A 27,664-nucleotide genomic window follows, 5' to 3' on the forward strand; every position below is an offset into this window, starting at 1 on the left:
GTTCTACAACTTTCCTGAACTACTTATTCCTATCTTCCATGCTTGAGTACATGAAAAATTTTCCTTGTAATCCCAGCTCTTATGTTGCCCTTCAGCCCAAGTCTACAAGATCCAAGTTTGTGAAAACAAAGAACTGGTTAGGTTCATTTTTGCAGTCCTATACCGCCTTCCTTTTTTTTTTTTCTTTTTAAAGTAATATATTTATTTGTTTTCATTTTACTCCAATGGCTTTCATTTTTCTACCCTTTTTCTAGTCACCACAAATCTCTATCATTTTCCTTGAATGGGCCAAAATATCAGTCCCTAATTCAAGTCAATATAAATACAAATATTGTGTTTTAAGTGCCCATTGATTTCTTATCTTGTAAACAGTCATTCTGAAATGTATAATTTACCATTGTTTATCAATGCTTGTGTTGAACTAATTATTTTCCAATGTAATTCTTCCATCTTGTTTTTAAACTTTTCCCACTGTTCACAAGTGTTGTGGAAAAATTTTCATTTTAGAAACTATGCTTGTAGCACAGCAGGTGTGGAGAATAGAGGAGTGAAGGTAATGAAACAGGTGATTAATGTTTTATAAAGAGCTCTCTCCATACTCTACTGAGGGATTTGGATATCACCAGGCCGATAACAGGTTTCCCATAAGAAACAATGTGAGCTTTATGTTTGGGAAGGAAAAAAAATCGCATGTGAATAATGAATTGAAAACCTTTGGACTCCCCACAGAGGAAATAACTAGAAAAATTCAGGCAAGATAAAATAGGAGCTCACATGAGATTAGAGTCAGCAGATGGAGAAGACGGAGCTACATGTGGCATTAGGGCTTTAGGGAAGGAAGTTAGAAATTAAGAAGTTTTCAGGTGAATTAGATAAAAGTGATGTCTTAAAATGACAAGCCACCAGGAAAAGGGAGTAAGTTCAGGAACAAGTTGTGATTTCACCAAGATATTGTTGCAGGGTGCGAGCGAGATCATACCAGACATGCCTAAGGTTTATTGAGGATCCTTGTTAACCAAGCTTGGTGTTAATAGAGCACAATAGCAAATCTCAAGTTCATAGAGCAATCCAACCAGTCATAATCCAACCAATCATAATCCCAAAAGGAACAAATGGTCATTATCCTTAAATCCATCCATTAAGCTGAAGACGTATGTCCCAGCTTCCCCAACAATATAATTTATCCTAAGAGACATGCAACGAATATCCTGAACACACTCACAAATAACCTGGACACACTTACAAAGCTGCAGACATTCACTTTTCCCTGGCTTTTCTGCCCACATTCCACTACTGCTAGGCCTCACCCCTGCTTGACCTCACCCCTCCTGAAACTCCTGACAGCACACAAACCAGAAACAACATTATTATAACCATTGCCTCATCTAAGCAGTACACAGGGACCATGTTCAGGGGGATTACGTGTCCTAGTTCAGCCAAGATTTTAAGTGCCAGAGTAATGGAAGCACCTGGTCAGAAAGAGAGAGGCCCTGCTTCATAGGCCTTTTAAAGGGGCTTGTGAGGGGAGTGGTTCCAGACAATGCAATACCATCCCCTCTCAGTTGATAGGTGAGTCACAGGTGGGCAGGAGCGAATACCTAAGTGTTGTGGGCTAAGGAATTGATTAGTGCTTGTTGGGGTGGGCAGAAACAGGAACTGGGCTTGTAGCTAAAAATTTCTAGACTAATTGGACTTATCTGCATCCAATATCCTGGTTAAATTAGGATGTGGGGGAAGTGGTTGAGGATGGAATTATTCCATTGCTGTTAGGACCCACCTTCAGGACAGAGGGTAGGGGACACAGCCAAATTTCATTTGCCCTCTGTCAATTTGCCCTCTGGCTATCACTGGATGCACCGCATAACAATATCTCTGCTGAATTCTAATGCCAATTAATAAGTACAGTTCTGCTTTGGCACATGGAGCTGGGAGCCAGCAGGACAATTAGGGCTCAGCAAATTGCAGGTGATGGAGCAAGACCAGGTGCAATACCCAAACCCACAGGAAGGATGTAAACTAAGAGAAATAACGAGAGTATAGAACACTAAACAGGAGTTGCCAGGATTTAGGAAATAGGAAAAGGAAAAGTGGTCACTGAAAGAGAACAGGATGTATATAAAATGTGAAAGAAGAATTTGAGAAAGATAAAAATGACTTTACAGTTCAAGGATGAGAGGAACTAAAGGAGAAAGCTCAGCTGAAACTAATTAGTACAGGGTTCAAGTATAAATATATAAGTGAAAGATGCTTATGGAAGATAAGGCATCACATTTTTTTTTTCCCATTGCTGACTTTAATGGTGAAGACATTTTAGACCAGTCAAAGGAAGAAGTAAAAGCCAGCCTGCAGGGGTTTAGCAAAACAATGGAACATGAGCAAACAGAAAGCATGACCATAGACACCGGAAGAACTAACAATGAAGGGATAGCAATTAGTACATTGAGAAAAGGTGAAGTTATGGGACGCTTTTTTTTTCCTCCTTTTCTTGGGCACTGAAATGACTTGAGCACGACTACTTGCTGATAAGCACGTTTGTGGTTAGGAGAAAGTGAGGGTGAAGAGCAAACTCTAGAAAAGAGCAGCAAGATTGGATTAAGTTAGAAACTTGAAAGGAAAATTAAAACTGGGCAGAAGCATTATCTCCTCTGAGGCACAGCCAGACATCTTTGTGAGACATGTATGCGCACTACAGCCCTGAGAGGCCGGCTAACTTGGATACTCTTAGGGACCATTCTCCTGCCCAAGGAATAGGGTGTTAGGCATGCAACTACACTTGCAGACTCAGATTGTTTTTCAGACCTCCTCCTCTGAGGTCAGAAGAGAAAAAGGAAAAGGTGGATCAAGGAATAAACGGGCAATGTGAATTCTTTTTCATGGACCCAAAGAGAGCATTGCTTTTATGGCCTTGCAGGAGGAAAGAATGATATGGAATGAGATCCATTATTATTATCAAGAACGTGTAAATTGGAGTCAAATAACAGTGAACTGCTGTCTCATCACATTCCCTTATGTAAGCCCTTTCTTCTTCCCCTTATTTCTTGAATTCTATCATGCAATGGTTTCACAAGGTGATTGGGATCTGCAAATGAAGAATCAAAATAATGCTTTCAGAGAAGCTCAAAGTTGCTTCTCAAATTTGCACTCAAATTTGCTTTCCATTTGATTACAGTGATGAACTAGTGATAAAAGTGGAAAGAATGGTCATTGTTGCATTACAAGCCATTTTTCATCTTTGTGAAGAAAGAAAACACTGGTGGGTGAGACAGACTTTTAACAGAAAAAAAAACTTTATAAGAGAGGTGTCATGAGGCAGGAGGGAAAATGACTAGACCCAGAAGGTTTCAAAATGCAGGCTTTGAAGCATCATCGAAGGCACATCTGAACAAGGTAGCCAGGACTTACAAGGCTTTTAACAAGAATAGCCCAAAGATATTTGAATTAGGGGATATGAGGAAGACCATGTGAGAAGGACAAGAAAATAGCAGAAGTGTGGTTGGAGGAAAAGGGTGGTGTAAGTGGCTGTTGGATTAGCCAGTAAGTCTGGGTGTGAAAAGAGGCAAAACCAAGAAAAGCGTTGAAGACTGAGACACTGCACAAAGTTTGCTAACTTCATTAGTATCAGAAACAAACCTAATAGCAAAGTGGTCATAAGGGAAGCTCAAAAAGTATGCTTGTGTGGGAGGAGAATGAAGATTGCTGAAGTGGAGAGGAGTTGAAGGAGTCAGACCATAGAGTATATGTTCATATTAGTGAGTACCAGGAGACCACTGATAGTGATAGTGGCAGACAGACCTGGGATTGCAAAAAAAATGCCCAGCCAGGTGCCAGGTTCATGGATGAGAACATTTGGAGATTGACATAGCAGATAATGGGAAGACTGAAAATTTGATTGCTTTTTAGCTGTAGGTTGCCTCACGCACTAGAGCATGGAGTGTGCACAAATAATTATATAGAATCTAAGACTGATACGGAGACTTAAATTGTCAGCTTCGTCATTATGTCAAAGCACAGAGTCAAGCACAGACAATATGGCTATCTCAGTGAACACAGTAGGTATGTAATAGGTGTTTATTAAATGACTATATGGAATAGCACATTAAATCTGTAAGTTCCTTAAACTCTTTATTGCTTTTTCAAATCAGAAACCAGAGACTGCTTCACTGTTTTTTAACAAATGGAAATCTTAATTGTTATAAAATTGAGGATTTAAGACATACAAGCCATCCTTTCAAAGTACCAAAGCTAGCTTTATTTTGGTATTTTTCCTTCATTCATGAATTCAGCAAATATTCATTGAACGACTGTGTGCCAGGCACCGTTCCATACATTGGGAAAAACAGTGGAAGGAAAGGCAAAGTAGGCCCCAGCTCAGGGAGCTTAATTCAAGTGGGGGAAACACAGACAGTGTACAAAAATATATATGTTAATTTCAGTTAGGAGGAGGGCTGCAGCGAAATCAAAATAAATTGTGGGATTCAAAAGAACCAAAATTACTGACTGGAGTACAGCTCATTTATTTAAGACAGTTAAAGAAGATCTCTCACAAGGTGACATTAGCTGACAGCTGAAAAGTGAGAAGAAATTAGCCATGTGCAAACTGGGAGGTATTCCAGGTAAGCAGGTGGTGTAAAGGACCAAAGGCAAGATCACATTTAGCAGAGAAGGACAAAAACAAGATCAATATGTCCATTCTGGAGGCTAGTGTAAAAGCCATAGCGTTTCTCAAATCTCTATAGATTTCAGCATGAGCGTGACCACCATTTTCGGTGTTCAAGGACAGCAGAGTGGTTGGGGCAGACTTTACAGGGACACTGTTTAAATTCTGGCCTCTCCCTTTCTAGCTGTCTTACCTTGGGCAGGTTTAACCACACTAGACTCACTTGAGTATACTTCCTTTCCTATAACCTGGTATTCATAATATTTCCCTCATACACTGTAAGAAGCACATCATTAATAGCTATAAAGCTCTTACTGTAATGCTCAATATCCTACAAATGGTGCTTCTTACATTAAATAATTCTACCTTTTCCCCTCTGATTACATTATGTGTGATGGATCAGTGCTTCTTATATGATTTATTATATTTTTTATGAAAGTCAGAGTGACAGAGAGAAGGACACAGCAGGAGAGAGAGATCTTCCATTTGCTGGTTCACTCCCCAATTCGGTGCAGTGGCTGGAGCTGAGCCAATGGGAGCTGGGAGTACGGAGCTTCTTCTATGTGCCTGCAGGGGCCCATGGACTTGAACTGTCTTCCACTGCTTTCCAGGTTGCTGGGTTGGAAAAGGAGTAACCAGGACTCCAACTGGTACCCAGAGGAGATGCTGGGTACCAGCATTAGCATTAGCAGAAATGCAGTTCATTTTACTACAGTGCCAGCTTCATGATAAGCACTTTTGATAAGGCATCATAGTGATTATCTTAGTCAGTTTTGAGAATTCCATAATTTAGTTAATTCTGAAGGAAGGATGGTGTTTAAATGCATACCTTCATATTCAATCACTTGACAATGAACATTATTATCAGGATTTGTGATCTTCAACAATAGTGACCACAGCATAGGTCACCATGTGACCTATGTAAATCAGTGAAAGAATATCTTTAAGAGGACATGGGTTCATCTTGATGGATTATCCATGAAGATACTACTAACTTAAAAAGCTATGTTATACATACTTAATACAGTGTTTCTAAAAAGTAATAATTGGATTGCCGAAAACTGCAAATCTCAAAACTTACTATAAAAAAGAACCACATTTTTGGCCTCGGAAAGATAGTCTATCTTACAATGGCAAAATGGCTATATGATAACAATTGCAGAATGATAATCTAATTATCATTCATTCAGAATTTCATAGTTTAATATGAAATCACACTGTTAAAATAAGATCTAAAATATTGTTAATCGTTGCATGTTAAAAGTTTAAGACCATCTATTAGTATCGTCACTATATTTAGTATTTTCAGGAGTCTTCAGAATGCCAAACTTATTTGGAAAAGAGTAAATAAGTTTTCCCAATGGTGTTTTGCTTGATAGTTGAAGTTTGGCAGATTTAAAGTGATATTAATGTGATTCACTTGAGTCAAAAGAAAATATGAAAAGGCAAGCATCGGTGATAATTCTTATTGATTATTTTGAATAGAAATTAAAAGCTAATGTAATTTTAAATTTGGGGGTCTAAGTTAAACTTATTCAGCAAAATTATACTAATATATAATCTTAATTGAATCAATAGAGAACTTCTAAGCAACAAATAGTTGATTAGAATACTTATTGAATTTGTTAATGTGTTAACATCTGCTCACATTTCTGGTTGACATAATAAAATTCCAATTAGTTTTAATAAAACGACAAAGCTTAGCCTATAAAAACATTTCTAATACACAATGATTTAGAATTTCTTAATTTGGGAAACTATGAAATACGTGACTTAAGTTGCTTACGTGTCGAGTCTGGCATTGTGGCAGAGCAGATTGTGTCGTGCAGTACCTTAGGGTTCTGGTTCCTGTCCTGGCTGCTGAACTTCTGCTGCAGGTTCCTGCTTATGGCCTGGGAAATCAAGGGAGGATGGCTTAAGCCCTTGGGCCCCTGTACCAAAATAAAAGACCCAAAAGAAACTCCTGGTTCCTGGCTACAGATCAGCTCAGCCCTGGTCATTGCAGCGATTTGGGGAGGGAAACAGCAGATGAAGAAGACTTCTTTCACTGTTTCTCCTTCTCTCTCTGAAGCACCTGCCTTTCAAAAAAAAATAAATAAAAGCTTAAAAATACTTTTGTGACATAGGATTTAATATTTCAGTTATCAAATATATTGATATATATATATATAGTATATATATTGACATATATATACTATTGATATATATATACTATTGATATATATATACTATTTTTCTTATTACCTGTAGCTATTCAACTTTTTACAAATCTTTTTAACAGAGTTAAACTTATAAATTCCCAAATGAACATTTCTACAAATTAGGTTTTCCCTGGGAAAAAAAAGTAGGCTTTATGTTGTAAATATATGAGGCTGCTAATGTGATAAACTTATTTTCTCTGACAAGCATCTTCAATAATATGTGGCATTTTTTTTATTTCATTTTGCTTACAGAAGACAGCGCAAAAATCAGAAAGTGTGGATTTATGTGGAGCCCATATTGAATGGACCAAAGATAAGTCAAGCAGAAAGAATGTCTTTCAGGTAAGAATGTTATATATTCAATTTCATACCATTCCCAGTAAATTTGAACTCTTTTCTGTATTCAGATGAAGACAATCTTTTTGGGTTGTGTCTATGTACATAAACTAGTTGTCTGAAGGACATGCTGAAAATGGACTCTTCTTCTGTGTTGAATCTTTGGTTTGTTTTGCTTTTTTCCCTGGTGACTGCTCTCTGAACACAAATTAGATACCTTGTGTTGATGAATTTTACACATAAACTTTTGAATTTTGTAATATACTTGATTGCTAAGCACTATTCACACCGAGAATGTTGAACTCAAATAGATTTATGATAACATTCTCAGATATACACAAATTAAGATTCTCTAAATATAAACTATTTTCATTCAATACCATTCATGTCTTGCAATCATTAATTACATTTACTAGTGTAACATGGGGTAAAGGAGAGAGCTAGACAGCTGTAAAAATGGGATCTTTCATATTGCATCCTCATTTTTTTTGGAAAAGTAACTAATTAATAATTATAATCGTAATCCATTGAATGGAAAGAACAAGATGGAATCCTCGAAACAAAAGTAATGTTTTACAGGTGATACTAACAGAATCTTTGGTGGTTGATAGTTCTTGATTATAAACATTCATGTTTTTGTATGTATGAAATGCATTTCACTTTTGCATTTCGATAGCCAGTGATTGTATATGTATATTTTAGAATTTTTATCATTTGGTAGCCATAGAAATAAGACTATTATAATTTTTAAAAATTAAGTTGCTTCTCAGAGCTTTGGGGGTATTAGAGAAAAGTAAGCTCCTTTATTACAGGCTTTGCTGAAATGAATATTTTGCCATCAAAAAAGTATAGGTAGGTGAAAATTCTTCCTTTTTTCTCACTAGGGAATAAAAGCTGGTTTGTGTTTGGTATGTATTTTTTATTTCAAGTTTGAGTGGACCCAAGTAATTTCAGCCCATTGTAACTTAAAACAGATGATTTAAAATAAATACATTGTACACTTTCTATTTTTATGGTTCATATTTATTTAGATGTAGGTTTTGACTTAAAAACATACACTCTTCATCTATCTATCTATCTATGGAACAATGATCTTTTTACCTGTTATTTGTTGATCACTATGGCTAGTGGTGCATTAGGCTGTGAGTATAAATGAGAAATATGTCACTGCAAAATTAAAGGGAAAAAGTAAGATTGGGAGAAGGAGGGATTGAGGAAGAAAGAGAGAGAGAGAGAGAAAATATGGTTGCCTTCCTATGCTGTATTTATGGGATATATGAATTCTTAATAATAAAATTTTGCAAAGTCAGAGGACATAAATTTGTTAACAGTAAACAAAATTTAAAAAAGAAAAGAGAGAGGAAGGGGAAGGGTGTAAGAAAGGAAATGAATTAAAACCCATGTATTTAGATGTTAATCTAAATTCTAAAGTGATTTGAAGGTGGCTTTACTGATTTCTTTATATTAGGAATCAGTTTTGTTCTAAAATGAAGAAATGCATACTTGAAATGGATATTTTTTCTTTTGGCTTTTCTTCCATAAATAACAGAATTCAGAGGTTGTAACCCTGGTCTGTGTGACTACCTCAATCATCAAAATATTTATTTTTTAAAAACTAAGCTGGGTAAGCTAAATGGTGTAACCTTAGTATGTATTGTGATTTTAGTATTCTAATTGCGAAAGTGGTGAAAAAAGCACATTACACAAGGTACTTTTGGAGATATGTACTTTTGGAGATTAGTCCTTTTTCAATGTTTTCTCTGAATTCCATGAAGTTTAATTTATGACAAATGAGATTGACAGACATATATATGATTTAAATGATGCAAAAAGGGAAGGGACATATTTATGCATATATGTGCATTTAATTTACCCATGTACATCATTGCAGCCTTTTTCTGAAAATAGCTGAATATGTCCTGGTGTAATTTTCCACATGTTTTTTCATGGTTTCTAAGTACAGGTACTTCCAAAATCATTACAAATTCTTGGTCTTTTGCTAACTTTTTAAGTTGAAAATCTTGTTACTTGTGCTCATTAACTCAAGGATTCTCGGTGTACTTAGTGTATTTCTTTGTCTTGTGTACTTTAGACAAACAAAACATTTATAAGCATATTGTGAATAACAAAATTAGGAAAAGATTAATTTTCTACTTTTTCCTTGTGAATGAATCTCTTGGTTTTGCCATCATGTTGAAATCTGTTCATTACCTTCACACATGAGCTTAGGTAACGTTCACTAATATGTATCCAAAGATACAGACTAGGATAGTAAGCCTTTTGAGAGGCACAGTACAAATAGCTTTTATAGTTCTGTTAACGGAAAAGCATCGGGAAGGATTTGCCAGACAGCTAAATCTGGATGAGTTGCATCAATATTTGATTAGATACATTAGCTGCTCTAACTCTCAAATGATCAGAATAAACATGATTATATCTCAAAAACATGGTATTAAGGCATTGTTGGATGTGTGAATGTGTGTGCAAGGGTTTCATTACCTGCAGAATAATCAAGTGTTTCTTCCAGACTGAAAAAACCATCATAGCTTCTGCTGATGTGCTGCCTCAGAAATAGCTTTAGAATTCCAAGTTTGAATTAGGCTTGGTGTTCAATCTCACTCTATGAATTATAGATTACAGATAGCAAATGACTATTAAGATTTTTGGTTCAAGAAAAATCAAAGAAGAGCAAAATTAGAAATAATTTAAATTTTGAAATCTGTCTTTAAAAGGTGATGGATTAGCAATTATATACCACATAATTATAAATTGTGAAGAGAAATCATACATAAAATGAATAGGAAAACAAACAAAAAATATCTGGATGTTAAATCCTTGAAAGTCTTTGAAGCACATTGGTGTGACACACAAAAAAGGGAAAGATTTCATTTATTTTTACTTATGTGTAAATTTGTATTGTTCATTTTCTTCCTATTAAAAGCCAAATTTCCTCCCTGGTGAACATCCTACTAATCTCCTGATACGTATTAGGTCTTATTTGATTGGTACATAGTAGCGTAACAGTGACAACATTAATTAGATGTTAACTTTTTGTATTCATCAACACAGAAAGAGTGATGCCCACTTTCTGATTCAACAAAGCCTGCCTGTTTTATAGCAGAGTAATCATTGGTCTAATTGGCACTTCTCGGTAATTTTACATGTGTAAAAATGTTAACTTCTGCAATAAAGTGTAGATATATCAAAATATTGTTAAAATACATATGTATGCAGACATGTGTTTGTATAATGTGCATGTGTGCATGATAAATATGCATGTTAAAATTTGACCCTAGAAAATGGAGAACATTTCTGGATATAGACGCACAAATACAAGATATTTTATTTTGTAAAAGGTCGCACAAATTCTCAATTAAATTAGTAAAGTCCATCGCTATTACTTTTGTTTACTACCACAACTTTCAAGAACCATTACAACAGATGAGGCAGATGGAAAAACGTTAGCAACCGAATGATTCCTAATGAACTGTGATACAAGTTTCCTTAGTTAACCTAAGAGCACCACTAAGTCTTCATCAGGGAAAACGTGAAGAAAAAGATCTATGTCCAAATCACACGTTTTAAACATTTCTGCTAAGTGCTAGTTTGCTCTTTGGTGTTTAGCCTGAAATTTAAAGCACAGAGGATTAAAAGGATTACAACATAATCTTAAATAATCCTAAATGTCATTTACAGAAAGATAGTTGTAATAACTAAATAAAAGCATGTTAAAGGATGGCAGTATTGTCTGGCAGCATCCCGAGCACTTGTGCTGCCACTGCCGCTTTCATCTCTGTGTTCTCTGGGCCTAACAGGCATTTACAAAGTTTTTAGGTAGGAAGTTCCGTTGGGAAAATGGCTGCAAAAGAACTAAAAATTGGAAGTAATTTTTTTTTTTTGTATTTTGCTTTTAATGCTTTCTTGTTTTAAAATGGAAGATAGATCTTCTCATTTGGGTTTTCATGCTTCCTTGAAAGAGAAATCACTCAGGGCTGTATATTTTTTGAAAATCTAGGAAAATCAAGTGGACAAGAATTACATTTCTAAAAGATTCCTCAAATTCCATGTGATAACCCTCTTATCAAATATGTTAGTATCCCAAAGCAATGTAATTAATTCTGTAACAGACCTTAAATATTCCTTATTGCTGTCATATACATTTTTTTTTCCTGTCCAAAAAACAAAACAATACTAAGTTAAAAAATACCCTTCTACTTATTTCTACTAAGCCAGAGTACTGGACTGTTTTCAGCCTATTACATTATTATAGCTAAGATTGGAGTTATATCCCTTCAGTAATATACACACACAAAGTAAATATCTAGTATGTGATATCTATTATTAAATAATCACTTTCATAAAAAGTTTTAGCTAATTTTTTCCTCGCTGTAGACCCTATATTTCTGGATTTTCAGAGTGTCAGTAGAGGTATAGAATGCGAAGATACGATTTTCTTGGTCTTTTTCATTACAAAGTGCAAAACAGGAAATAATTAATTATTTAACTAATTAGATCATTCCTACTATAAATGTTTATGTTTTCTTAGAGGTAGCAATGACTACACCTCAGTTTTTATGACTTTCTTTTAATAGAAAAACACTAACAAGTATTACTGGTCTCTTGTATAGATTAAAAGTTTCAAGTTGGATAATTCTACTAATTAACTACGGTGGATTAAGAATATGTTAATTTTAAAAGAATATGTTAATTGTATACTTAAGAAACAGAAACAATTAAACGATCCATAAAGATTAAAGTCTGTTCTTCTTCTCCCATCAACAGCTTATAACTTAAGAATATAGCATGAATGAATTTCTTAAACTTGAGCTTCAATTTTTTCATACTTAAAAATATGAGACAAGCATTTGTTCTGGCAGTTGGGATGTGGGTTAGGACAGCCATCCCATATGTAAGAATGTGGGTTTGAGTCCTGATTCCACTTCCAATTCTACTAGGATACAGCCATGATAGTTTCAGTGGCTGGGTCTCAGCCACTCTTGTGGTATATTGGCTTAAGTTCCCGAGTCTTCATTTTGGCCTGGCCTAGCTCTGCCTGTCATGAGCATTTGCGTTGGAGATGCTGGTTAGGATGGGAGAATGGGGTGGCAGGATAGTTGCATGTCTCTCTGTCTTGCTTGATTTCTCTGTCTTCCTGTGTTTCGACTAAATAAAATACATGGATGGACTTTTTAAAAAAAATGCGTATCAGGAGGCTAATCATTTCACTAAAACTAAAATAAACCTCAGACGAGATTTAGCATTACTCACATTACTCTTCTGAATTTAGATGGAGTCTTCTGCCTATAATGTATATTCAACATATTCATGTAATATTTTCCATGGATATGCATTTCATTTAAACATAATTTGATTGCTCTTCCTGATCTGAATGTATCTTAGCTTAAAATGTTTAAGTGTTGTTTAAGTTTATTAATGCAAAAGTAATTTAATAATATCTTGGAAAATGCCATTTTAAGCCAAAAGAAAAGCTATTAGTATTTTGCTTTTTCCCATATACTTGTCTTAAAAGTGGCAGTTTAAAATAATTTTGAGCTGTTACCAATTTTCCCTTTCATTTTTCCATGCTTATAGTTAGACTAAATGCAAAAGGATGCTCCTTTACTTGCATACATGCATTGGATTTCAAGTAAAGCTGGTTGCACTTTGGAGAATCACTCAGAGTAGTTTAAAGTGCATAACATTAAAAACAAACCACAAAGAAGCATTAATATCTAATATGGTTGTTTTTTGCCTCATAGTTTGTGCCCAATCAGATATTTCCCCATCAATCAGAAGGGCTAGTGGGTGGGAAAAAGCCCATGAGTTTGGAGATATGTGTGCCGGTTTTGACTATGTCAGTTGTAGTTAATGTAGAATCAATGCAGTATCCATCATTCAACTTAGTCACCCTGAAGGAATGAGAGATAGCAGGTTCTTCTGCACCTGCCTCCCATCTGTGTTAATGTTGACACGAAGCAATCCCATGTTTGGTATCTTTTGCAAAAAACAAAGGAATGATTTTCATATAAATAAGTCCGGGTATCATTATTCATGTACTAACCACATCATTTTACAGTGTTTTAAGGGAAATTCCAGATGTGGATTTTAGAAAAATTGAGATTAGGGAGCTGGCTATTTATAAAATGCAACTCAAAGTTTGTGTGCTAATTCTACATGTTCTACTGCCTTAACCAATGTACTAACATTTACTATACCATGAGAAGATATTTTCAAATGTTTTGGGCCCAAAATTATGCATCTGCAAACCTTACTTAACTGATATTTAATATTTTTAATTTAACAAGTGCCATTAATGTAGCATTTAATCAATAAAAACTAATTAGTTAATGCCAGTCAGTTTAATATTTCCACAAAAGCATTTTGCCCAAAAGTAACTTACACAAGGCATGATAGAGACAAATGCAGCAACTATAAAAGATAGAAAATGGTGATGCTTTCTGTTTCCCTATAGAAATATATGAGCCCTACTCTTTTCTGTTTGAAGGGAAAGAGATAAGATTATTTGAATAATTTTGGCCATAGTTTTTCTGGGGGATAGCACATAAATTTCATTTTTAAAAAGGTACGATTATAAAAATATGGGTTTTAATTTACAAATATTAATATTAGGGATATGTAATATCAACTACAAAGAGAATTTGAGGACAAAAGATGGTAAGTGAAGGTCATACTAAATTTGACAAAAGGAGGAAAGGAAGCAAGGGATGCTAGAAGGCCCAATTATCTGATGAAGGATGTGACTGTTAGTTCTGACCACATGACTTGGGAACCATTGTCTTTTTTAAGTCTTAAATTTTGAGAAATACCAGAGCTCTTTATTTTAACTATAATCTGAAATCCAATATTAAGATATGCAAATTAAGTATATTATTAGGGAGATAAAACCAGTTCTTTGGTTTCCTGGGTGATTCCTGAATGTACTTGGGCTTTGGTAGGAAGTTCCATTGTGCCATCCCTGGGATCATGTGGCTAACCGTGGCTTCTGACTGTTTATATAACCAGAATGAGGCCAGCTGAACTATGTGGACGTCAAATCCAAAATGCAGGCCAGGAAAAGCATCCAGCATAATCTATGAGAAGCCACTGCCACTTTAAGATATTGTGGGATTGAAATAGAATCATCAGATATCATGCTTTTTTCCAATAAGGAAGATATTACCTGGGTGGTAGCAAGGCAGTACTCAAACTAACACTCCTGTTTCCAATTTCTTATATTATATTTTTCAAATAGAGCAGCTATGTGTTGTGACACCTATGATTTGATTTAAAGATCAAGAAAGCATATTCCAAAGAGAAGAAGGATTTAATCTGTAAAGCTATCATATAATAGAGAATCCCAGTTAATGGAATCACATTTTACAGTTTGTCCATAAGGGTGACACAGTATGGAATAATATTGAGTCATTTTGGATACGATGGAATTACTCATAAATAAATAACTAATGTCTTCCAGATTTTAGAAATGCAGTGAAACTGAATCTAAGGGCAAGAGAAAAAATTATCTATACATAAGTATTTCATGAGTTTATATACCACAAGCCACTGAGCAGGAGGAAAATCTGGGTGGTGGTAAGCAGATCTCTGTAACCTCAGAGCAGTGTTTGAAGTAGAAGAAGCACATGACAAAGCAAATATCCATAAACTAAGAATGGACATAAATTCAAGAAAATGAAATATTGAGTTTAACATGAAAGGAAAATGTTAGCAGATTCTTACAGAATGTAAGAGACCACTTGTGGAATCTATGTAAAAAAAAGGAAATGTATGATTAGAAGTTGAACTGAATGAAATATGAGATGGGGTTCATGGGTGAGGGTCAAGTTTCAGTTTTTTCATCTTTGACCATCCCATTTTCCTGTATAATTTATTGCAGATGTTTTTGGCTCCTTTATCAAAAATCAGTTGACTGTACAGGTGTGGATTACTTTCAGGATCTTGATTCTTTTCCACCGGTCTCAGTATCTATTTTTCTGTTGTTGTCACGCTGTTTTAGTTACAATAGCTCTATAACAATGTCTTGAAATCTGGTGTTGTGGTTATTTCCAACTTTCTTTATGTTGAAGATTGTCTTGGCTATTTAGGGCTCTTTTAATTTTTTTTTTTTTTTTTTACAATTTTTCAATGAGTCTATTATGTGGTGAATAAAAACACTACTGATTTTTGTGCGTTGATCTTGTACCTTTCCTTTTTATCAGTCCTAACATTCTCTTAATGAAGTCTTTTGGTTTGTCCCTGGGTAAAATAATGGTAAACATGATAGTTTGACTTGTTCCTTTCACATTTGTATGTCCTTTATTTTTTGCCTAATAGCTCTCATTAAAACTTCCAATGTTACATTGAAAAAAAAAAGTTGAACTGAATGTAATCAAATGCAAAAATATCAATTGCTTCAGAACAGTTAAGAATTGTTGGTATTTAAATGTGGTGGTATTTTAATAATGCAGAAAATGAGAGGTGGACTAAGTGAAAGAATGAGCAGTAAAAAGTGTCTGGCGTGGTAACCTAGTGGCTGAAGTTTTTGCCTTGCATGGGCCAGGATCCCATATGGGCACCAGTTCTAATCCTGGCAGTTCTGCTTTTCCTGTCCAACTCTGTGATGGTGAGCTGGGAGAGCAGTAGAGGATGCCCCAAACCTTGGGACCATGCACCCGCATAGGTGTGGAGGAGGCTCCTGGCTCCTGGGTTCAGATTGGCTCAGCTCTGGCCATTGCGGCCACTTGGGGAGTGAATCAATGGATGGAAGATCTTCCTCTCCCTTTTCTGTATATTTGTCTTCCAATAAAAATAAAAAACAATTCTTAAAAAACAACAACAACAAATGATTAGCAATGGCTGATGTTGTTAGATAGGGTAGTCAAGGAGTTTAGGGGTTGGGATCATGAAGGAAATTGTTAGAACTGCTTCCGGTTGACAGACCTCTATGAAGTGAGTTGACCAAGTAAGGGACATTCACATGGGAGATTTAGAGCTGAAATCAATTTGTGCGAGATACTTAAAAAAATTTTTCCAGGGCTGGGAAAGAAATGTTAGGTAAACTTAAGATCTAGGAAGAGCTCTCTGCTACAAAGTAATAATGCTTCCATTAGTTTCACGAGGAGTGAATACATGTCAAAAGATTTACAGTGGTAGAGTTAACAGATTACTGAGCTGGCTCAGAAAGAAGCCTGTATCCTGAGGTTTTCCTCCACCAAGTATACGCAGACATTGATAGTGTTTGGTTGTGAAGTTGCATTTAAGCAGGGCTTCATTTGGAAATTCCTGCACCTTTAAGAAAGCAAAAAGTCAAGTTTTCAATACTTGAGATCTGTAAGGGATTTTAAATCAATTCGTGGAAAGGGCGTGTATGAACAATACTTTTAGTAGGTAGCAGAGAATTTATGAAGCCCTTCTCTTCTGACAATTACACTGGAACATTTACAACTGCAGATGTTATTTGTCCATCAGAAAGGAAAGTGTTTATATCCAGCCACAGGCATTTTCTCCCACAACATCAAAATGGAATTCGATAGAAATTTAATTTTTAATGCATCCGAAAATTAAAGTTTAGGGGAACCCAAATATTAGAAAGCAAGTGGACCTCCAAAAATATAACTAGTGATATAAAACATGGCTGGCTTACTTACAAACACATTTATCCTTTTGCTAAAGTGAGGGTTGTTCTATTATTAACATAGGAAATCTTAGATGAACTGCACAGAATGCTGCATTATTCATAAAAGCATTGCTGCCATCTGGTGGCTCCTTGGCGCTCCAGCACTGATTTTGTTGATTGGATTTGACTGGGGACTTGTCCGGCTTTCGAAGGGTTTTATGTGGTACAATATGAGTGTGAACATCGTCTGACCCTTGAAAGCATCTGATGGCAGCCCTTTCTTGCATGGCATGATGTAGAAAAGAGACTTTTCTACAGTCAGATGCTTAGACCTATCTTGATCCTAAATGTGAAAGTGTATTCCCTGTAGCTCAGGGAAGGAAGTCACTCTTGGCTTTTGTTGGTTGATGAATTTTATTGACACTCGTTTCTGTTGGCATATAAAGAAGTATGTACTCAAGTATTAGGAAGGTTTATTGAATCTAAATATAATGCTATTTTTCTTAAATATGAATCTGCATAAGATGCTTTAATCCCTTATTTGGATCTAAGCATGAATTTTTAAACTTCTCCTTCACCCAGTTTGAATTTGGAGTTAATATAATTTACACTGTTAAAAAAAAGGAAAAGTGTATAGAACTATGTAAAACTCAATGATTCCTCCCAGTGATTTATTATGGTATAAAATTTGGTTAATTGTTAATGACTCTGAAACTTAAACTTCCTGTGTGGATTTAGAGATTGAATGGCAAATATAATTTAGTTCATATTTCACTTTTTAACAAAAATAAGAGTTACAAGGCTATTGAAGTTTTTGACGATTTTCAAGCATCATGATTATATTAGCTGAGTTTTCATCAGGGCCAATTAAGTTATTTTTCCAGTCTTATCTGTTCTGAGTTCCTAAGAGTTATAGTATGGTTCACTCTATGCAAGGGCAATCCTAGCCCTTTAAACAGATAAAAAGACTCACAAGACTTTCAAGGTTACAGCAGAAAGTTAGTTAACAATTGTTCCAGGAGAAAAGTTGAATTTTCAGTCTGAATTCTCATGAAAAATACCTAATAGTTAATATCTATATTCTAGTGGATATTATGATACTTGACCAAGTTATGATTTAGCAGAAGTCAGATAACCAATAGCTATGGCCCTAAATTTAGACAATGGTGATAATGGGGAAATACTATCCTTTATCAGAATTCTTGAAATGACTATTTCCAAAATAAGAATTTGAATTTTATTTTAAAATTAATTCAATTAAGTTTTCACACTGTGGATGTGTGCTCAATATTACCCTTGTTATTAACCACATTTGCTACTTAATATGCTTCCTTCATCAAAATAGGGAATGTAGCTCATGGAAGAGAATTTGTAATCTGCTGTGCAAAGATGGTTCAGTCCCTACCCCTGCTATGTTCCATCTTCTGTACATATTTAGGAAGAGAATTTGAACAACAACAACAACAAAAATCCTTGCAAATAAAGTAAAATCAGCACTGATGAGGCCCCTGTTTCTTTCAGCTATAAGTATAAAATTCCAAGTAAATTATTCTTCTGATAGACTTGGATACAATCTTAGGGTAATTTCTCATGGCTCTGTGATAGAGATAATAAACCTTGCTGCTCTGATAAGGAGGACCCAGGTTGTAGTCTTAAGTTGCTGATGTTTGTTTCAGAAACATTTTCTTTGTAGCAGATTTTGCAGCTGCTTAACACTAAATTCTCACCTAGTTAAGAAGATCATTCATACTGACATCAGGGGTATTAGCTTAAATACTCTAGAATATACTTTGTGTTGTTAGCAGGACATTTGCTGGTGTATTTGTGTATGTTAAGTTTTACAACAGTAATAGCTATATCTCAGTGGGGGAATGATCTGTTTCTTTCAAAGGAAGATAGTTTTGAAACCTTTTGAGCAAATAATTTTGTCATATGTATCTTTAAACTTTGAAAGCAAAATTTGAGAGAATACATTGTGTTGCTGTGAAGTTCTGTGTAAGGTATCGCAGAAAGAATAAGTAGATTAAGAACATCTAAGAGTTAAACAAAAGAAAGAAAAGTCAATACCTGGCTGGTGCTGAAAAACTCAGTGGCTGCCTCTGCTTATGGAAAATGGTTCAATCAGCAATGGTAGGAGTGGTGTTAGTATGGAAAGGAATCCTGGGGTTTGGCTTGCGAAGTCTCCATCCTGGCATTGTGGTGACGCCATTCATTGATGATGCAAGTTCTACTTTCCCTTTTCTTTTTCTTTTTTGTTTTATTTTTGATGATATTTACATACTTGATTAGGGTAGGAAGGGTCAAGAATTAGGGGAAAATGGATGAGACCATTGTTTCCAAATTTTCTTTTCCTTTCTTCCTGTTTTTGGGGGAGTTAAGGGAAGAATCCACCCAGCCTCCTAACCACCTCAGTACCTGGGGTTGGGGAGCAGCCACCTGATATCATCCTAGGGTCCCTAATGTGGAGCATACTCTGAGTGGTTTTGATAGTTCTGAAATGCTGTTGATCTTTCCAATCTAAGGATGAGGAAATCCTTCCAAGGTTCTTTGGCTGACAGTCTACCTTAGAATCTCCATTTGCCCAGATATTTGCTGTCAGTGCTTTTTGGGGGTAGTTGGCCAATTTGTTTTGCCCTCCTCCCTCTCCTGTAGTACCAGATGTCCTCTCCAGGTTCTGATGGTCTGACATATCCTCCATGTTCATCTGAGTATGCTGTCCACTGGTCCATCTAAGCCACTGAGGAAGCCCAGTTCCAACACATGCATTCTACAGTCAGACAACAGATCCTGCAATTCTCCCCATGGATTGCGTTCTGAGTCCAGAGGTTTGGTTGTGGAGAATTCCCACAGAAACCTTGTCTGAGATGATCCCAGACTTTACTCTTGTGTGTGCTTGCCAGTATGGGGTCTGGTTCAGTCTATCACCCATGTCAACCTACACATACATTGGGAATTGTAATTGCTGGGTCAGTTCTATCTCCAGTTTCATCTCTTATATAAACTAATGGATGCTGTGGTCCAGCCCATCCCTGCCCATGGCACATTTGGCTCTCACCTTCACCAGTGGGAGCTGCAGGCTAGTTGGAGCAACCCCAGTAACCCCCCCCCCCCCGAGTCTACCCCATCCCTGGTTCCTGTGCTTGCTAGAATGTGCAGCAGACTGGTCCAGGCTGTCCCACATCCCATTCAGGTCTCATACACATCAATGGGAATTGAAGCCTACTCAACCCAACTGACCCCACTATCCAACCCACATGTATGGTGGTAGTTGTCACCTGTCTAGTCAAACCTGTCCCCAGCCCTGGTTATTACACTTAACAGTAAGAGTTGCAATTCGTCATAGAAATGACCGTAATTTCTCTACTTGGCATACTCCCATTCCTAGATTTTGCACTTTCCAGGTGGTTCTGCAGTCCAGCTTGATAGAACTTGCCCCCAGCCCTAGCACTTGCCAGCTGATGCTGCAGCAAAGCCCAATCATGCACATTTTATACATGCACCATCTGGCTTATGCATGCATCAGTGGGTATAGTCATGTAGCCCAGTCTGGCTCTCTCTCTAGCCCAGTTCACATGCAGGCCAACGGGTCATGTATCCTCTGATCCCAGTTTTCATACTCAGTAGTGGCAGCAGCGGCCCAGTAGGGGATCCCCCTACAATCTCTCTACTGGACTCACACCTCATCCCCTGGGTCTCACATGTGTTGGTGGATGATAGCCCAGTCTGGTATGGCCCACCTCACTTTAGCATTTGCCAGCAGGTGCTGTAGCTTGGCCTGACGCAGTCTGCTCTCAGTTCCAATTCATAGTGGTAGGTGCTGCAGCCTAATCTAGCCCAGCCAGCCCTCAATCTCAACTCTAATGTGGACTGACTGGTATTGTGGCTTGACCTGGCCTGTTCTGCACTCCTTCCTGGTTCTCATATCTACCATAGGGCGTTATGAATGGCCCAGCATGGCCTGTCCCCAGATCTGACCCGCACGTATACTAGCAGGTTCTTTAGCCTGGCCTGGTCTGGACTGGTCCCAGCCTTGGTTCTTGTGTTCATCTGCAGTGACTGAAAGGAAGAAGCTAGGGAACCTAACTGGTGAAGTCATCAGATGCTACAGTGTGCTCTGTGGTAGGCATTGTGCTTTACATTGTCTGGATTGAGTATGGTAAGTCTGTAGACATTGCTAGTTTTCTCTATCTTCTAGACTTTCTCTGTCCAACCTTCTGAAACCAGTCTATATATTCTCCCCTCAGGGTAGCCTGAGGTCATAGGGGCAAACTCAGAGGGACTGGTTTTAAAAATGGGAATTTGAGACAACTGTAACATTTGTAAATATGGATTATTGCCCAATCTATGATTTAACTAATTTAACAATATTTGGGGCATTGCAGAAAGCTGAAGTCACATAGTCATTTGATGTTCTATGATCAGATGCTTCCTCTTTATTCTGACTTGGTGATAGGCCAGGAGTTAGTTTTCTAACCTTCTTCCAGAATCCATATGCCTTTAATTTGGGGCTCTTGGTGTAGCATAAGATAAACTCCACAGTAATGTTGTACTCTAAATTCTCATCTGACTTTATGAATTATACAACTCAAGAATTGGTGAGCATACTCAATGATCTGGATTTGCTACAGTAATTGAACAGTTATGATGACCTCCCTGAATATAGGAACATTGTTCAAAAATATCCAAAGTGGTTAGTGAGCTAACCCACTTAGTAACGGAGACCCAGCATTCAAGTCATGTATCTATGGGAGAGTATCTGAGTGAAACCCAGATTCCTGATTGTAAGCAAGTAAATGGTTATTGTTTTGAGCCATTAACTTTTGGGCTAGTTTGTTACAGAGCAATAGCTAATTGGTACAAATAGCATGTCCTCAGATTTATTTAACCATGTGATAAGTATGAGAAAAAAATAAACATATTAGAAAGTAAAGTTTAATCTGTAAAAGTGGTCTCTAGTGGACTTTGGGAACCAACTTGCTGCTGTCAACTTGTAATACTTAATAACTAAGCACTAGCTTATTATAGGCTTGTAGAGAAAATGTAGCTGGTGATATTACATCTGGTCATGGAGATTTTCTATTACTCAGTTTGTTTATAGAAATAGCTGCCTAACAAAGTTAACTTCCAGGAAGGATGCCAGGTTACACGGAATCATACCAGAGTCTTAGAATCACATTGGGCTTTCACCCAAAGTTTTTGCAACATTAGGTGGAGGCAATATAATTTGGCTTGAAAAGTTAGAAAGTAGAAAAAAAATGCTCATGGAACAGCGTGTTCAAAGTCTTCAAGATAGTATCTTTCTTGGCCTCTTAAAAATCAGAGAAAATTGTATACCCATGATATTTTTAAAAATAGTTCAGACCAACAGAATCTAGGATTATCACAGATCATTGTTAGGCCAACAGCTATAGAGGTTTGAACCCAAAAATTGGGCTGTAAGACATAAGAGCAGAGACAGCTACAGTTGGAAAATCTAAAGATAGCCTAAAGGTTTTGGCAGTTCAGGAGTTTCTAGGGGAGGAAGAAGAAATTTGATTTCTATGCTGCTGATTGAAGAACTCACAAATGACCTGAGAAATTATATTTGCCATATTTTCATTGTAATTTTTCCCTATTTCTAAAAGTTTAAAATGATTTTGAATGTTAAAAAAAATCATTAGTTAAGAAAAAATGTGAAGTCTATGTTGCTTTGCATTTTTAAATTAAATATGAACAATTTTATCAAATGTGCATATTGTGCCTGAGAATTTTCCTGGGATTTTTAAGGTCCAAGAAATTACCTATATAAGGTACATGCACGAGTCCCTGGCCTTTTCTGTCAATATAAGACTGGGTTTTCTTTACTGCAAAATTATGTAAAGAAAAGATTTTAGTTCATTTATTTCATTCTAGGTTTTTATTGGTCTAATTAAATTTAAGATCAGCACAGTAGAAATTTAACAACACTCTGCTGTTTTTCTATGATGTCTCCTGACGTATGGTTTGATATTCAATAATATTACCCACCCTGTATGAACTGATATTTTGTAATATATAGTACTTTATATTCTAAAATCAAGCAAAATTATTTTTTCCAATGTAATACAAACAAAGCTATGATGGAACACTCAATGATAGGATGAAGAAGTAAAAGCATTTTCTACGAAAGTAATTAATACTTCACTTGTTATTGGTAAATCTTACTAATCTTCTGGAAACCAAAAGAGGGTAAAGTGGAGGTAGAGGGTAGTTGCTATTTTAAATTGCTTTCATTAAGGACATGATTTGGAAACAATATACATCTATGATTTTAAACTTATTTATCTTGACTCAGAGTTGAAGAAATATGAAATGAGTAACTTCTTAAATGATTTTGCAAAAGGTTTGCATCATTTGAGTGAAATTGTTACATTTATTTCTTTGTTTCATAAACTTTGATCAGGACTCTTATGCTTCTACTTTTTTTTTGAAGACAAAAAAATTGCTGACGAAAATACTGAGAATATCAGCAAAGATAGACTAAGTTATGCTTTCAAAACAAATTTCTGTTGTTCCACTCCAGTCTCTCTTCACTATGGGTCCCAGGTTGATGGACTAGTTTCTATCTGAAACAGATGTGGCAAGCAACATGCTGGCCTTTAAAGCTCATATCCAGAAGTCGCATATGTCATGTCTGTCTTCATTCCTTGGGACTTAGAAAGTCACAGAGCCAACGGAGCACAGATGTGTAATCCTCCCATATGTGGGACCATGACAAGGAAAGGCACCGGTTTGCATGGTGAATAGTAATAGAACCTACTGCAGTCTTTACAAAACTAAATATTCAAATCACCTGCTCCGTCTAAATAAAGGGTTGTCATGGTGGTTGTTGCTGTTGTTTAAATGGAGTAAAATTGCATCAAGCCATTCTAGAGATAAAAGCACATTTAACATAATTTTTTGTGTACTTGTAATTGATGGTAACATAATGACTCGCTTTAAAAGAACTATTCAGCTCCTTTGATAAACACTGTTGAGTGGGAAACTCGAGTTCAAGTCATTCAACAGTATATGTCAACCTGCAAGCCAATTTATATCCATTTTAAAATTAGTTCACAAATGTCGAGAATATGAAAAATTTGCATCAATAATTATCTAAGTTCAAGGCAGATGCATGGATTATAGGAAATGATGATCAAACAATTCAGGAAGAAAAAAGTACTTTGATAAGGTAACAAAAATGAGGTGAGGGCTGGAAAATATTTGCATGCAGTAATTGAACTATGTTAATAGGTTCCTTCTTTTTCCAATGGTAAATGAATATATATCACATGCTGTCAAATAACTTTGTGTTCCATTTAGGGAAATTAATATGCCACCTTGAAAAGTATAAAGTTCATAAATATTGTACCCAATTTTGTTGGACTGTCATGAAATGCTCTGCTAGGAAACATGCTATTGTATGCCTTTGTTTTGAAATAACAATGATGTTCTGGAATACAAATATGTAGCATAGGAAAGTATGGAACTTTTCCGTCAAGTTGTATGAAATACATGCATTTGAGATACACACTAAGATAATGTCAGATGGGATGAAAGAAGAAATGAGGGTGGTTAGTGTAAATTGCACAATAGTGAAAAGAACATTTTGATTGGGAAAAAAGCCATCTAAGGTTTCAGAATGGGGTATACCTCATTTTTAATGCTCTAGATTTCTTACAAGTAGAAACTAATTTTAGCAAAAGTACCAAGTATTTTCAGTGGAAAATGATTACAATTCAATTCTATATATGTAGTTATCAAGGCAAAGTAATTTTGCAAAGTACAGGGTATTTTTTTTATATTGAAGACAACAGTTTTAAATCTTATTTTTGTGCTGCAGAGCATATTGATTTAAAATAGACAAATAAACAAACATAAAGACACTCAAACAGCAACAGTCCTACTTAACCAAGTTGCAATTAGCTGCCACTCCAGGGAAATATTCTAGTACATGTTGCTGGCATTTGAAAAATTTACACCTTCTGAGAAAAGGCAGGAAAATTCTGTAAAACAGTTAAACTGATTGGAATTCCCAAGAATGAGAAAAAAAAAATAAGGAGCTAAAACAAAGCTGAAATGAGTCCTATATTAGAAAGAATGTCAGCAGTGGTGTATGTGGCTGTGAAAGTGAAAGATTTTTTTTTTGTATTTTGATGATCTGTTTTTTTTCTTTTTTCTTGAAAGTAAATGTAGTTTAAGTCAGGTAAGAGCTGTGAGTACTCATTTACAAAGTGAGCTCATATTCTAGAAATATAAATAACCCCTAAAATAGTAACAGAAAGGTACACTTATTATGAATGTTTCTGGATCAGTAAGATCATTGCTAATTCTGTAGATAAATGTATATTCATCAAATATACATTCAAATTGATTAAGGCAAAATCTAAACGCAATATTGTTTAATATAGGGGATATTAAGGACAACAATTTGAGTTAGAGTAAAAAGGAACGCTTGCCCCCTATTGGTAGGAATGTGAATTGGTACAGCCATTATCGAAAAAACTATGGAGAGTCCTGAAACAACTAAAAATAAGCCTACCAATCCCATTTCTGGGTATATATCCAAGAAAAACAAAATCACCCTGTTAAAGAGACATCTATCCATCAATGTTTGTTGTTGACTTGCTCACAACAGGCAAAAAATATAAATATTCATTAAATGAGAAATGCATAAAGGAAATATAGTATGCATGCACAATGGAGTACTAGTCGGCTATTTAGAAGGAATAGATCTTGCTATTTGCAGCAACATGGGTGGAGCCAGAGGCCATTATGCTTACTCAATACAGAAGGGGAGACATCACATGATCTCATTCACATCTGGAATCTAGGAATTTGATCTTACGGAAATTGGATCTTGCTGATTACTAAAGCTAAAATGATGGAGATGAGAGAAGACTAAATAATGGTTAGTAAGTTATAGTTAGGCCAGCATGCTCATGTATTATTGCACAGTAAGCTCTCTGTAGTTAATGGCAATACATTGTATTTCTCTTTTAAATCCAAATAGAATCTTAAGTGTTTCCATTATAAAGAAATCCTAACTGAGGAAACAGAGATGTTTGCTCTGACTGGACATTATTCGGCATATGCATACATTACTTCCAATAAATATGTACAGTTTATGGTGCATTTTATAAAATTATTTTTTAAAAGATTAAATCAATAAATCATTATAACATTGTTTAAAAGAAAATAATCCAGTATAATGAAAATAGCTGAGTTATGGCTATCTCTCATAAGTTAAATAAATTTTAAAGAGTTATAAATGCAAAGATTTTTAAAGAAACAGAATCTTTGTTTAAAAGGTTATAGACTAAGTAGGTTTCCAAAGGAATAGAAAATTCCGTGGCTTTCGTGTTTCCTAAGCCAAACATTCCTTTGTCATATGAGTTTATTATGTTCAAATGCTCTAATTTATATAGAAATGGAAAGTTCATCAAAAGAATGTTTCTGAAAGTCTATTACTAAATTCCTAGAGAGAAATTGAAAAAAATATTTCATGATTAAGGGTCATAAATAAAGATAAAAAGTTAGAGATATTAAGAATTTCGACAATATTTAAAATATGAGGTTGATTTTTTTGTGCCATTAACACTTTTATTTTTTGTCACATGAAAGAGATGAGTCTCACACAAATCATGATCTGCACAAGTGGTTTGCTTTTCCGATTCTTAAATTTTGTCATTATACTGATTTGTGTGAAGATTTTGAAAAATCAAACTGTTTAAAATATTTTTTCATTTTTGCTATGTTCTTTATCCCACTGAGAATCCCACTGGAAAAAATCAAGGAAAAAATTCAGAGCAGAATCATTTTGAGGAAATGAGATGGTGGCCTCAATTGTGTTCTGTGTACATGCCCCATTATAGACAAGTATTGATACCTTTGAATAAGTGTCACAAAATGGAAAAAGGACACGAGTAGATCATTTCTCAAAAAATATGTAAAAACAATAAATATGGAACAAAAATAGTCATCATCACTAATCACCATGGAAACAGATCAAAATCAGGAGACATGGCTGTATCTCAGTAAGATGGCTATTATTTATAACGTAACAAGTTACATGTGGCGGGAAAGAGAAAGAGGAATCCTCATATGCTATTGGTAAGAATGTAAATTCATACAGCATTTAAAAAATAATATGCAGTTTCCTCGATTAAATTAGAAATAGTACTACTGCAATAGTAATTCTGCAATCTTGCTGCTATGTGTAAGTCCAAAAATATTGAAATAATTATGTGGAAGAGACACTATTCACACAGCCCAGACATGCAGTCCACATGGGGCCTGCATGATACCTGTGCTGCTCACTGCTCCAGCTGCTCTTGGAGCTCTATGGTAACTGGCTGTGTCGTAGCTGCTCCTCCTCCAATCCAGGTTCCTGATTATGACCTGTGACGGTAGTGATGGATGGCCCAAAGCCTTGGGATCCTGCACTCACATGAGAGATCCTGAAGAAGCTTCTGACTCCTGGCTTTGGGTCAGCTGAGTCTGGCCTTTGTGGCCAGTTGGGGAGTGAACTGGAGGATGCAAGATCTTTCTCTCTCTCTTCTCTATAAATCTGCCTCTGTAAGTCTTTAAAAAAAGAATCAACCTAACCACCTGTCACTAAATGAATGAGTAAAGAAAGTGTTACATAAACACAGTGGAGTATGATTCATCCTTTAAGAAACAAATCAGTGCTGACAGCTGAAGTAAAAGATAGAACTGAGCTACATAATTTTATGTAAAATGAGTCATGAAAGATGCATTTCAGTTGTAGAGTTTGTGGAAGGTAAAAGTTGATCTGATAGCAATACAAATCAGAACAAAGGTTGCCAGAGCCTAGAAGAGAGAACAGAGAGTGGAGAG

At 35.8% G+C, this 27,664-nt stretch overlaps 1 protein-coding gene across 5 annotated transcripts in view; it reads left to right on the plus strand.

Annotated features, from left to right (window-relative positions):
- ARHGAP15 (Rho GTPase activating protein 15) overlaps positions 1-27,664 on the plus strand; it is a 616,474-nt gene that overhangs the window by 108,354 nt on the left and 480,456 nt on the right. For 4 of the 5 annotated variants that reach the window (XM_040971524.1, XM_040971525.1, XM_040971527.1 and 1 more), the window contains exon 6: positions 7,111-7,200. In XM_040971524.1, coding sequence (XP_040827458.1) covers positions 7,111-7,200 — 90 coding nt within the window. The remainder of the gene's footprint in view (positions 1-7,110; positions 7,201-27,664) is intronic. The other variant, XM_040971526.1, reaches the window with a different exon arrangement.

The sequence above is a fragment of the Ochotona curzoniae genome, unplaced genomic scaffold (genome assembly GCF_017591425.1).
Source record: "Ochotona curzoniae isolate NIBS_2020 unplaced genomic scaffold, NIBS_Ocur_1.0 contig_2210, whole genome shotgun sequence".
Lineage (NCBI taxonomy): Eukaryota > Metazoa > Chordata > Mammalia > Lagomorpha > Ochotonidae > Ochotona > Ochotona curzoniae.